Raw genomic sequence first — 12,849 nt, forward strand, 5'->3', positions numbered from 1 at the left:
GGAACAGAGGGGGAGTCATTTGGTCAGAAACTGAGTACCAAGCTTGGGTTTCACCTTGAAACTGTGCTGACTGTAAAGATCTTTGGTGATTGTAGTTCCTCTTAGAATTGATGTCATTAATCTCTGGCAGGCTCTTCTGTCTATGGAAAAACTCACTTATTAAATCTCATTGCTATTTATCCAGTAATTTCCCTATGTTTACTGGGCTTAGATCAAACCAAATTGTGCTCTTCAGTGAACACTTTAAGTAGTGTTTGGCCTTGAAAGAATCAAAGGTGTCAGATTATCTGTGAGACACAACAGCGCATTAACGCAATGTTGTTCATTATAAGATCCCCAGCCAACGTCCTCAGGCTCATCAGATAAGACTATAAAAATATCACAACCATGAACCTCAACACGTAATCCACTCTCAAACTGCTTTGGAGCAGAGTCAGATATCAAAGATAGTATTTGAAGCCCTCCTCTACTCTTCATCACTAAGACATAAACAACTTGTGTCATGGTGTCATTGCAAATTGTACTTGAGGGCATCTCATAAATTTATTCTGAGGAGGATTGATTTATCTAGATTAAATCTAACCGTATAGGTTTGATTTAATTCAATGCTGACAGCACCCTCTACTGCCTGTAGAGGGTACTATTTACCGCACACAGACGGGCGTCAGAACAGACTTGAATGAGAACCTGTTGTCTTTTATCCCGTCTTCAGTCACAAGGCTTTACTGCTCATGTCGCAGCTTGGGGCGAGTTACTTAGACTGAGATGAAGATGATAACAAATAAATTGAATTGCTCAACTGTTTGCCTTTATCTCTATGTGCACCTCCACCAAGACATTCTTTTGGCTGGCATCTTGAGGTTAAATAAGCCCCGAGGATTGATGGTAGTTCATTCTCACGCTCAGAACGACTACATCATGAGACCACACGCAGCAAAGCCACAGAAAAACAAACAAGTGTGTAAGATAACTGGAAGTGGTTTATTTAAAAATAAAGAATAATCATAACAGTTGTTTTAACTTCTAATACTGTACAAAGGAACACCACAAATCACAAATCTTTCAGATCAAAACAAGTTTAGCATGATATAAAAAGTGTCAGACAACTCCCTTACATTGTAGAGTTCATTTTGGCATTTGTAATTTATTTATACAGCCAGTACTGAGGAGAAAAAGATGCACCGAAGTCTCCTACGTGAAGACAAAACATGTCCACGGAGATGACCGGACCCACTAGACAGCTGTGCCTCTCTCCAAGTTCTGTTTGATCTCTGCTGTGTATTTCCCGTAGAAGCGCTCCGCCTTCTTGTTGAACTTGGCGTTCCTCTCGTTAATGTAGTCGATGTCTGCGTCGTCGTTGTAGGCTCTGCGTCGGCTGTACTTGGCCCGCTTCTCTATCCTGACGATCGCAAATAAAAGCAGCTTTAGTGCGGATTTCATAAACCAGTATGGCCACCATCCATGGCATATCCAATAACAATAATTGGCTACAGGCAATGATTTGGGGGTGTGCGTTTAAATTTGGCGAGGAGAGTGGCAATGGAAAACCTAACACACATACATACTCAGAGGAAAATACTGTCAATTTGTGAGCTCCCAGTCTTGATTCACTGTGTCTTCAAAGCATTGTTGTGCGTCACACGCTGGCAACAGAGTCCTTGTCTAATGCCCCACAGTCGCATCTCTAACACAAGCCGTAGACTGTCTCAAATGTAGAACAGCTCAGGAAAATACCCGCATGATCAAAGGTGAATAGGATCTCTGTAGCAAAAACAAAATTTAACAAAGAACCTGCAAGAGCTAAACCCTTTGAAGCAGCAGTTGCATGTGAAAGATGGTGAAGGTACAGTGTGAGCCCTGTGTGCTGTCTTTATAGTGGCTTTCATAAGGTTTTGCTAAACCATCTACCCACACCCACTTGTTTGAAATTCAGGTCATGTGCATAGTCTGCCATGGTCACACCAAATGTAACAGCTGATACATTTGCAGGGATTTGTTGCGTTTGTGGGAAGGTAAAAGTCTTCAGCTTATAAAACTGAAATAACTTCCCAGAAATGTGATATAAAAATAATCTTTGTGTTCATTGTTTTTTTTAACGTATACACCTGGCAATGGGTTCGAGTCAGCTCATTAGAACACATCACAGGTTTGAGCAGAGCGGGCCAGAACATGTCAAAGTCTGAGTACATAAAAATTAACCTACAGAAACATCATGCCAATATAGGCTTAAATTATGAATTACATTTGTAGTAAGCAACTGTTATTATATTGGTGAGAAAAGTATTGTGTTTGTGGGAATATTACATTAAAAGCTGCAGATCTGTATTATGTTTCTGGTGTATTGAGTTTGTGGGCTGTTATTATGTTGGTGGGTTTTACATATTTGACGCTGTAATATTATATATATATGAAAAGCATTGTAGGTCCCACTGAAGGTGGTCAACATGGGTAAGTTGCCGCCCCCACCTAAGCATCACCCCATGCAGGCCGATAATAACAGACTACCTCCCATCAGCTGCTCACCCAGGGCTGATTTCTGCAGATCAGATAGGCCCTAGTTCACACAAAACATCTCCTCTTCCAAAATTGGCAAAGGGGTCACAAACTCAATCCTTCCACGCATAATTATGACAGAGATGGTCTCATATTTCCAGACTCCACACTACGTTTGTGGTGTACCAGCACCGGAAAATTTCTGAATGAACCCTCTGTCTTTCTGACATATGAAAAGAACATCTTGGGTTATCTGAACTGCTTAAACCAATTAAAAATTAGCAAAGCCGAACCCAAACATGTTTTTAAATAACATCATGGGGGGGAATAAAAATCGATTGAGATGTATTGTTTTGCCAAAATTTACCTTCATTAGCCTTCAGCTTGTTAGGCCTGTCTAGTCTAGTGCTTCTTGTTATTTCTCAGAGAGCAGAAATCAAAGAACTGTTACTTAGCACAAAGTTTTATTCATGTGGACTGCCTGCTGAGTCTGGCTGATTCTTAACGGGAGGGCTGAGAGGGAGATGAAATTACTGGAAGGTCAGCAGAGGAGATGATATCTCTCTTTTACCATCTACTTTTGCGCGTGACTTACTGTTTCTCAACATCTTCCACCATACGGTCAATACCTTCCTTTGTGGGAACATGGGTGCCGTGGATCAGGCTATTTGATGTGGGGTGGAAGTCCTCACCACTGTGGAGCACCAGGAAAGGAATTAGAAAAAGCATAACTACATATAATCTCATTTTTAACATGATTAAAAATCAACTTCATTCTATTTTTGTGAAAAGGTCATCTTGATGAGAGAAGATCACGGGGAAACTGTGAGTGTGCATCCTTCATAGCTCTGCATGAAAATCAGCCTTTAAGGGTGAAAAACCTGCAGGCACCGGCTCCTCTTCTGTCTTAGCGTGCATGAATTGCACTCTAATATCTTAGAATTACTCCGGAGGGAAGTCACTGCTAACCCCAGGGCAAATGAGGGGGTACGTGACCTAACATATAGAAAATGCTTTGTGCACATGTGACTGGTTAATTCTTAGATGATTACGCAAAGCAAAATGTTACAATTCATTTTACTTGACTGAAAATTTCACAGTTACGGTCTTAAAAGCAAAGACGTCCTCATGTCATAATTTTTATGGCGCCGTTTGCACAAAAATCTAGCACTGCCATATTTGTTCTCATGGTGCCTATATGGAAGTATTAATAGACACAAGTAGAGTATTTTCGCAGCAAAAAGAAGACTTAACTCACCATTGCTCCCTCTGCCTCTCATAGGTTTCCATGTCTGGTCTGATTTGCTTGGTGAGCCTCTGGTACTGTCGGAATTGGGCCTCGGCGTAACCTGCAGACCGTTGTGTGAGACGGAAAAAAAGAAAATTTGACTGAGTTAAAATTACCGGAACAAACAGCATACAGGCACGGGGCTCAGCGACGCAACCTGCGGCTGGTTAAGTAAGGGATGAAGAGGCAACGCTCCTCCTCTCTTGAAGACCCTCTGGTGATAATTTTCTCCCCAGAGGTTTTAATTCAGAGGAGGTTTTGATGCAACAGATGGCGGCCATATTTTTGAGACACGGCAACTCTTTTTTTTTTCCCTGGGAGATTAAATTGGGAGCAGTTTGAGATGATTAACATCCCAAAGGGTCCTTACATGCAACCAGTATTGCTCGATACACTGCCGCTATGTAAGAAGCAGGGAGCAAGATTTCACTGTGTGACGAGTTTCTGAGGAGGTCACATGCACAGGCACAGCAGAACAGAAAAGTCAACCAGAAGCACAGTGTACCACTCTTTTCATCAAGCGTGAACTGCATCAAATTACAATTTACTAAATGAGTAGACTGAGGTTCTGTGGTGTGACATGCCTAAAATAAAGCGCTTTGATCCAGTCACCACTTTCTCCCATGTTACTTTCTGATGCAAGTCCCCACAATCAGTCACTGACGTTAAATGCCAACCTCAACCGTATTAGGTGTGAAATGGACAGAAATTTCGCTTTTATTGATAAAGAAATGTGTAATAATAAGTTTAAATTTCTTTAAAGCAATAAAGCTAAGTGCGACTGCAGTCTTTCATCTGAACTTTGAGCCTAACTCATTCACAGCTGTTTAGCTGTTCAGCTGAATATAAGGTTGGCATCAGCATGTGTTGAGTACGGCTGTGTATTGTTTAAAAAATGTTGTTACCAGCTGAATATCAGAGACCTTCTAAGTTATGCCAAAACCATTAGAGCACTTCATTTCACACCCATAATGTGAATGGAGTGGTGTGTAATATCGCCATACTCAAACATTTTGGTGGCATTTCTACACACTGCACTGTCAGCTCTGTCAATTCATGGTGCTCGACTTCACCACATTACAGACTGTACGGGTTGTAGCTGCTGCCCGCACAGTGACAGAGCTCACTGCTTACACGACACAGCCAACATAACCTAACGAATATGAGTACAGAGTCAAGACATTTTGGGTTTGGTAAGAGTTCGTTTGGACTGTCAGATGTTGCTGCTGCTGCTGTGTCAGCTCTTGCTAACTGGGCAGACGGTGGACTGACCATTGGCCTGGAAGAAAGCAGCCTGGAGACGGCAGCAACAGAAAGTTTACTGATCCAGCGGGGCATTGAGGCACAAATAGGATCAAATGCAATTATCAATTGACTGGGTATGTTTCTATACCACTTGGTACCGAGTAATTTTGGTCAACACCTTAAGGGCAGCTGTAGTGTTGAGTGATCAAAAGCTGCTGTCTCTCTGGTTCCTCCTTCCGACACAAGGCGACTGAAAAGCCAAACCAAAATGACTTAAGGGCAGGAGGCTGTGTCATTATGCCCCAAACATGTGTGCTGTTAAATATACCAGAGAGATACAAATTATGATCCAGGAAATCCAGTAACAGACGCCAAACCACTGCACAACAAGGCGCAATAGGATTTTACAACTTAAATACTTTGCCAACTATCAGTCAACACGCCAGTTGCGAAGTTAAATGGTTAAATATTCTGTTCTCATAACAAAGAAATCCACTAGGAATGTGTGCCTGCATGTACTTGTTTGGCCCACCTTGCTGGAAAATGTGAAAGGTTTAACTTATTTCCTGGAGCCCCATGCATTTGTACCCCTGATACATCGGTGAACTGGCTCCATACGAATGAATGAATGTATCAAAGGGCTGCGTTGTTTTCACACAGGACTCGAGTTGCTCTGAGTGCAGTCTTAGTCTGGTTCATCTCTGTACAATACACCTGTGATTTTATATTCTGAAGCTAAATTTACAAAAATAAAACAAAGCTAACTAAAACTGTCCATGCTAACAACTCTAACAAGGAGTTAATTACCAATTAATTCATTCACATTATACAACATGTCTCATACTCTATTAAACAGGTGGGACCAATGAGAGCATAACAAACAATTCATGTCTGTCTTTGCTGGAGACTCTGTAACCAACCTGCAAATCCTGTGTCTGGATTCTTCTTCTTTTTCTTCCTCTCCCAGCGCTCTGCATCGTCAGCAGTGATTTCAAGCAGTTTCACTCTGTCATAGTCCTCCCCTCTGGCAGCACATTCCTGAAAGTCAAACATTATTATTATTATATATATATATATGAAACGACTCTTTGATTTGATAAGTGTATGAGCCCCCTGGGTTCATTTTGTGGAAACGTTGAAAGTTTTTCATGGAGGTTCATTGATGTAAATGAATCATTCTTGTTTGCTTCACGGAGGCAGCAATATAAAATCTAGGCTCAGAATGTAGAAGTAAAAAGGCTATGCAGGAACCAGAGGGACACATACAGGGAAATCAATTATTACTGCAAGAGTGAAACATGGAGCAGCCCTCTAGCTATGTATGAAGTGAAGACAAAGTGTGACTTATATCTTGTACAGTAATAAACTGATGAGGTACTTATCCATAGTCAGTGTATTATATACAGTAGATGGTAGCCGGGCACACAGAAGCCAAGCAGTGTACTGCTGTGGAAAGGGGCAGAACAAATTTGGCAGCAGAACAAATTTGGCCACTTAAAAAAAACAAACAAACAACCAAAAAAAAAAACCAACAAAAAAAACACCTACAAAAATCACTGATGCTAGATTAAAAATATTTTACCTTGCCATGGACAGGCCCTTCTAACAGGGGAAGCCATTAACAGCTTCAGTGCTGCTTCTATGCTTTTGTTTAAGACACCAAAACTAACTGACTAAAACAGTAATTTTAGCCTGCTGAAGACAGGAGCTGCTGGTCTATTGTCCCTTGATCAGTTTGGGTGTTTTGTATGTGTTATTGTGTGACTTTGATTAATTTAAAAAAACAACAACATTTAAATGTAAAATTCACAAAATAACACAAACAAACTCAGCTCCTCTGTTTGGCAATGTTAAATTTAAGTTTTTGTCTATGGAGTCAGGCTTAGAAGAAAGCAATAATGGCTTAATTTCTCCCATAGGAAATCACTGTCTGAATGTAAATCTGTGAATATATTCATAATATAGCATATAGTTTAACAAATGTTTTGTGATATGTTTTGTTGCCGACTTCTCCACAGCAGATCTCCTAGCTTCAATATCAGACTCCATCCTGCTGAACTGCAACCGACTGTAGGTTGTACACTGACTTAGAATAAGTACCTCATACAACCACAATTCAAAATATTCTCACCACACCTTATGTGCTACACAGCATGGTGCATATTCAAAACAGTTTTACTTCATCACAACACACCTATCCTTATAAATACATATTTTTTGGACATCAGCACAAGTATTTCAATGTGGATACAGGAAGAGGCTGAACAAGCTGGTCAGGAGGGCCGGCTCAGTCTTGGACAGTCTTGGACTGTCCCCTGGACTCCATCGAGGAGGTGGGTGAGAGGAGGATGTTGGCTAAGCTGACATCCATCATGGACAACCCCTCTCACCCCCTTCATGAGACTGTGGGAGACCTGAGCAGCTCCTTCAGCAGCAGACTGCGGTACCCACGCTGCAGGAAGGAACGCTACCGCAGGTCCTTCCTTCCATCGGCCATCAGGCTATACAACACCAGCCTGAGCCAACAATAACCTGGACTCACTACAATCAAAAGTTTCTGCCAGTTGCATCTTGCACATGTCACTTTTTTTCTCTTTCAGTTGTATTTTAAAAATTGCCCCTGCCTAATTATCCTTATTACTATTTATTACAATACAACAACAGTGCTCCCTCATTCTCCCACATTCTTACCTGCATCTTGTTTAATCTGTATATCTTTGATTTTTGTATTTAAAACCTGTACATTTTTTCTTCTTCTTTGATACATGCCTATTTGTGCACTTTTGTATATGTTATATTTTGTATATATTGATATTTTATATATTTTTTCTGTACACACGGCTGCTGTGACAAGTTAATTTCCCACAAGTGGGCTAAATAAATGTGTCGAAGTCTAAGTCTAAGTCTCAGAAAAGACATCTGACAAATACACAATTAGCTGAAAATAAGTCTACAAACTTGCTAGTAGATGACACCGCAGCTCTGTCTGATCTGTGCTTCAAGTCACTACACATCTAGACAAAACTGCAGAGTACCGAGTTTGTGAATGCAAGACTTGAATACCTTTTTCTTTTCGTTTTCTGCAAGCTCCCACTCCAGTCTGGCTTTCTTAGCCTCCCAGTTAGCGGGCAGTTTCAGTCTCTTGTCCTCCTCCACAACCTCCTGGTGATTGAGCTTACGTGCTTCATTCTGCAGTGGAAAATGACACGATGACATGTTTTGCAGGCAGCAGTATGCAAGTGTGAGCTTCCAGAAATACCCATCAAAACACCTAATGACTTGGGGCAGAGAGTGTACCTAAACATGATTACGCCTCTTTGTTAAAGGTGTTTTTCACAGCTGTAACAGTCAGCTCAGCTTACCTCCGTCACTAGAGGAGAGCAGCGTAGATCACATCTCGAACATTAAATCCAGTCTGTGTGCCGTAAATAATCTTTATTCAGGCAAACAACTCACCCGTTTGAAATGTAACTCTCGAAATTTCCGTAGTCTCGCTTCTCTCTTCTGGGATGCGAGAGTTTCAGTTTGATCCTCCTCAGGAGCTGTAACAGTCTCCTGAAAATAACGACAGTCACGTTACAACTGTCTCTGAATAATACAAGATAAGTCATGACTATATAGTGAACGAGTGCAGTCTGTTACAGACAAGTCAGCGGAAAATATCGAGCAGAAACAGACAACGAATATTCAAGGAAACCATGTTCCGAGCTAACGTTACTTAGCACTCGCTAACATCGGTTAGCTTAGCACAACAACACGATAGTAAACAACAAGCGTGTAACGGAGACAATTCTCTAACGACAAAAAGACTCATAGCTCTCAAAGGAATAACATTACACGACAGACAATAATGTGTCATAACACCAAATAATTTGAGTAATTTGACATTTAAAAGGAGAAAATACTTGCCTCACTACAAGACGCCATTGCTGCGCTTTTTCCAGAGGAAGAAGACCGGAAGTGTGATGTTCATACCGGATATTACGAAAAAGAGAACGCTAACACATTTTATCCTGATTTTATCACAAAGGTCGTTTTAACATAGTTTTTTTTTCTTATTTGTTCGTTTGTTTGTTTAACGAGTTTCTTGAAAATGTAAATAACCCAAAAATTATCGACCATATATCATTGTTATTTGGTCATTTGTTTTCTGCATGAATTTAAAATACTGTCTTTGCGATTGATTTATAATTTTTATTGTTCAATTTCTCTGTCTGTCACTTATCTTTTTTACAATTTCTGCCCTCTGTGATGTCTGACTTTGTATTATTCAGCATTTTCAATAAAGTTGAATTAAAAATACACACACAAACATATATGCACATATATGTTTTGTTTTATACCTGTTATTAAATATGCCGTGTATTGCTGTGTACATTAATATGTGATTTTTAGCTGTAAAGACAAGTTGAGCTGACCATTTTGTACTACCTCCTTGTGCACAGTTCAAGGCTGACAATTTTTGTTTTACTTTTATTAAAGGACCAAACATATCTAGTGGATAAAGAAGTAAAACTATATAAAAAGAGGATTAAAACTCAGGAAGCTTGTAAATTATTTGAGGATAGACTACAATTTGAAATATGTGTCAACATTTTCAGGGTTCTTACATAATCAGTTTTATATTTACAAGAGAACACAGGGGACCTTTTTTAATAGCATCAAAGAGACCAACAGTGGTGTATCTACATGAGATGATCACAAACATGAGATTTATTGGTATAACTAAGAATACCCACGGCCTCCACAATCATGATACATCTTTCTGAAAATTCTGTCATGTGGAGGAGGTTTTTTACATCACCCCTCTCTCAAAGAGCTGGAGGCATTTCCTTGTTGAACAGATGGTACTTTTTTTAAAAAAATTTACCAAATATAATTGATCTTATTTTAATCCAACTTTCTAGAATTGGACACAGAACAGGAGCTGATGTTTAGAAAGTCTTAGAAAGCGTTATCTGAAAACTGGAAACCCTGCAGCAGTTTAGAGTTATGCCAGTCAAGTTATTAAACATAAAATCAATGTCAAACCTGTTATATCACCACAAGAAACTTAATTTCTTATTTTCTGTACCGTTGGATGTTTTTATCAGGGCACTGGGGCAAGTAATTGCCAGGCATCTTGTATTTTACAGTGATGTCTTTGTGTATAATTTAAAACTAGGCCGTTTTGTTTCCTTTTGAAGTTTAAATTCACAGCAAAAATACAGCTGGGCTACTGGAAACTAGAACGGCGCACACAGGCAGCATTTATGAACAGGCCTATGGCTGGGGGTGATACAGTGACAGGCATGAAAGGTCAAGCATAAAGTCATAAAGTGCCACACAGAGAGTCTGTTCAGCCTCCCCTAAACTCAATTGTTATGGTTGTTCTTGCTGCAGAGACATGGACTCTCATATGCATTAGCAATGCATATTACTTTTACCCACAAAATGTATCAGGTTTTTTGAATCATAACCCGGGACCGCCAAATATGATTCTACGATCAGATGTAGAGAAAAGTAAACACTTTCAAGAGCCATTTGAGCATGTTTGACTTGCCAAAATGGATGTGCTCCCTGTTTGATTGCATTATACTAATCGAGCTCTTTTGGAGGATGTAATTAAGTGGAGTTTATAGTCTTAGATTAAAGCATCCTCTAGATCACAGGCAATGTTAATGGAGTGATGCATTTTCACTGGAAACCAGATGGGAGCACATCACAACAGAACAAAACATCACTGGCTACAGTAATTGGCAGGGTGTGACGATTGCCCTGCTAAAAAGAAAACATCTTCATCATAAATGACTCGCAAATGAAGAGAGAGAAACAGTAAAGTAACATGACAAAAGAGGATGAAGCAAGTAAGCATTTCCTCTCTATTTAATCCAACTCTACAACAGCAGGGTGCAAAATAGTTGCAAAAAAACAGGGATAGAGTTGTGTACGATGTGTTGTGACTTTTAAAATTTCCAGACATCGACATGAAACAAAGATGAGAGTTTACATTATGTGTTATGGGTGTGTTCTTTGTTTTCAATAGCTGTTAATCTCTTTGTTAATGTCGTCCACAGATCCTTTACACTTCTCAAGTGTTCTCATATGTTAACTAAACTCCCCTCAGGGTGCGTTCACTCACTGCAGTGGAAGCTCGAACATGTTTTGCTTGGACAGAAAGCAGTTTGGCCAGAGCTTGGAGTAACAACTGTAGCTTCATGTCTAAACTTCATATCATGTATAAACTGAGGGTACAGTACAGGAACTTCCACTTTAGTAGCATTTGAAATAATTACACAGAACTAACATTATAGTTGACATTAATCACCCATGAGAAATGAAAAAGTTGAACACAGGAACATCAGCATTTAAGTATGTGTGAATATTATTCTACATTTATTGTGACAACACTACAGAAAATGTGAACCAGAGCACGCCTGGTACAATATAACCTAGGTCACGATACAATTTTATTGCTATTTTAATTTTTTTTTGCAATTAGCTGAGTATTACGTTTATGTTTTAATCTAATAAGATAAAGCTTTCACTTTAGTCAGTTTGTTTGCAGCAATAATTGTCTAGTGGACTGAAAAAGATACTGATATCATTTTTCTAGTCTGCTACCACAAGTTTTATTTGTTTTGCAACTAGGAATATTAATATAATAAAATATCAATACTTGGCATCTGTGTATCAATACAAAATATTGCCTTGGTGCATGTTTACATATTGTATGATGTCATCATGAAGTAAACAGAAAAAATGCTAAATGGTCTTGCTTGATAAACCAGTATTGTGCGCCACATACAGTATATTTCAAAAGACAAGCATTGGACTATTTTAAATTGCTTTTGGGAACACAATTGGTCCCCGGACCAGGCTTTGGACATGTGTGGGTTAAGGCAAAGTAAAGGGAGTCTTCTTTCTGTTATTTCAACCTCAGAGGCTGAAAAGTGAAGCCAATGCACAAGTGCCAAAAAATGTAGTTCCTCTAATGTCCACTAGAGGCTGGCTCCCAAACAGAGTAAATCCCCATATACCTCCATGTTAAAATAACCAACTTAACAACATAAATAAACATTTTTACAGTCTCTAAAGCTAATTTTAACATTTATGACAACTTTACGGGCAGTTACTTATTTTTAAATAACTCATTCATTTACATTTCATTAAGGCATAAAGTTACGATTAAAATTACAGCAAGGCCACTTGAGTGATGGGCTGTCTGTGAGGCGCCGAAACAGTCTATGAGTCAGATCCATCCCTCGCTCCTCCACAGCTCCACCCTCTCTTCCAAATATGGTCACTTTTGGCTCCGACAAACAAGATGGTGATTGCCAAAATGCCAAACTTTAAAAACAGCTATCAACAAACCAGTGTGTGACGTCTATTATTTACACAGTCAATGGTTTCCCGTGCTTGTGCTTGTCACAGGCCTGAAAACAGCCTCATATGTTATAGTAAAGATTGGCTTGATCTAAATTTGAAACCCGAAACTGGCTTTGTGACAGGCAGCGTGAGGATATAAGCATGCTGTCACTGCCATTTACAGGATACTAAACTAAAGTGCAGCACGACGTGGATCTCGCATGTGCTGGGGCCACCCAAAAATGCTGAACAGCCACTCCTCAATATTAACTTTTCCAGTCAAGCAAATCAGGCCTGAAATAGAGTAACATTATATCTGCAAATAAATTGCACTTTAGGGGCACATTTATGAATACATAGCAGACCTCGTGGTCCTTCATAACCATTAATCAAATCGGACATGATATTAGTTCAGTTTGCTCCATGCTGTGAATGAGATACTATGGTTTTTGTGCACACAGACATTTGTTTAACTG

The 12,849-nt window shown here is 39.6% G+C and overlaps 1 protein-coding gene across 1 annotated transcript; it reads right to left on the reverse strand.

Annotated features, from left to right (window-relative positions):
* Positions 1 to 962: 962 nt before the first annotated feature.
* On the reverse strand, positions 963 to 9,035 carry syf2 (SYF2 pre-mRNA-splicing factor). Its single transcript, XM_042501411.2, has 7 exons — positions 8,936 to 9,035; positions 8,483 to 8,581; positions 8,090 to 8,215; positions 5,947 to 6,064; positions 3,752 to 3,842; positions 3,089 to 3,187; positions 963 to 1,399 (listed from the first exon to the last, which is right to left on the reverse strand). The coding sequence occupies exons 1-7, from the start codon at positions 8,951 to 8,953 to the stop codon at positions 1,234 to 1,236; spliced, it is 717 nt and encodes a 238-aa protein (XP_042357345.1). The 5' UTR covers positions 8,954 to 9,035; the 3' UTR covers positions 963 to 1,233.
* Positions 9,036 to 12,849: the final 3,814 nt, after the last annotated feature.

Source organism: Plectropomus leopardus, chromosome 14 (genome assembly GCF_026936395.1).
Source record: "Plectropomus leopardus strain MGB_pleo_1.0 chromosome 14, ASM2693639v1, whole genome shotgun sequence".
NCBI classification, from domain to species: domain Eukaryota; kingdom Metazoa; phylum Chordata; class Actinopteri; order Perciformes; family Serranidae; genus Plectropomus; species Plectropomus leopardus.

Coding starts and splice junctions, on each gene's coding strand:
- syf2 (XM_042501411.2), bottom strand. Junction 8,216..8,482: donor GAGAGTTACATTTCAAACGG/GTGAGTTGTTTG, acceptor TTTCCACTGCAG/AATGAAGCACGTAAGCTCAA. Junction 3,188..3,751: donor GAGAGGCAGAGGGAGCAATG/GTGAGTTAAGTC, acceptor GGTGCTCCACAG/TGGTGAGGACTTCCACCCCA.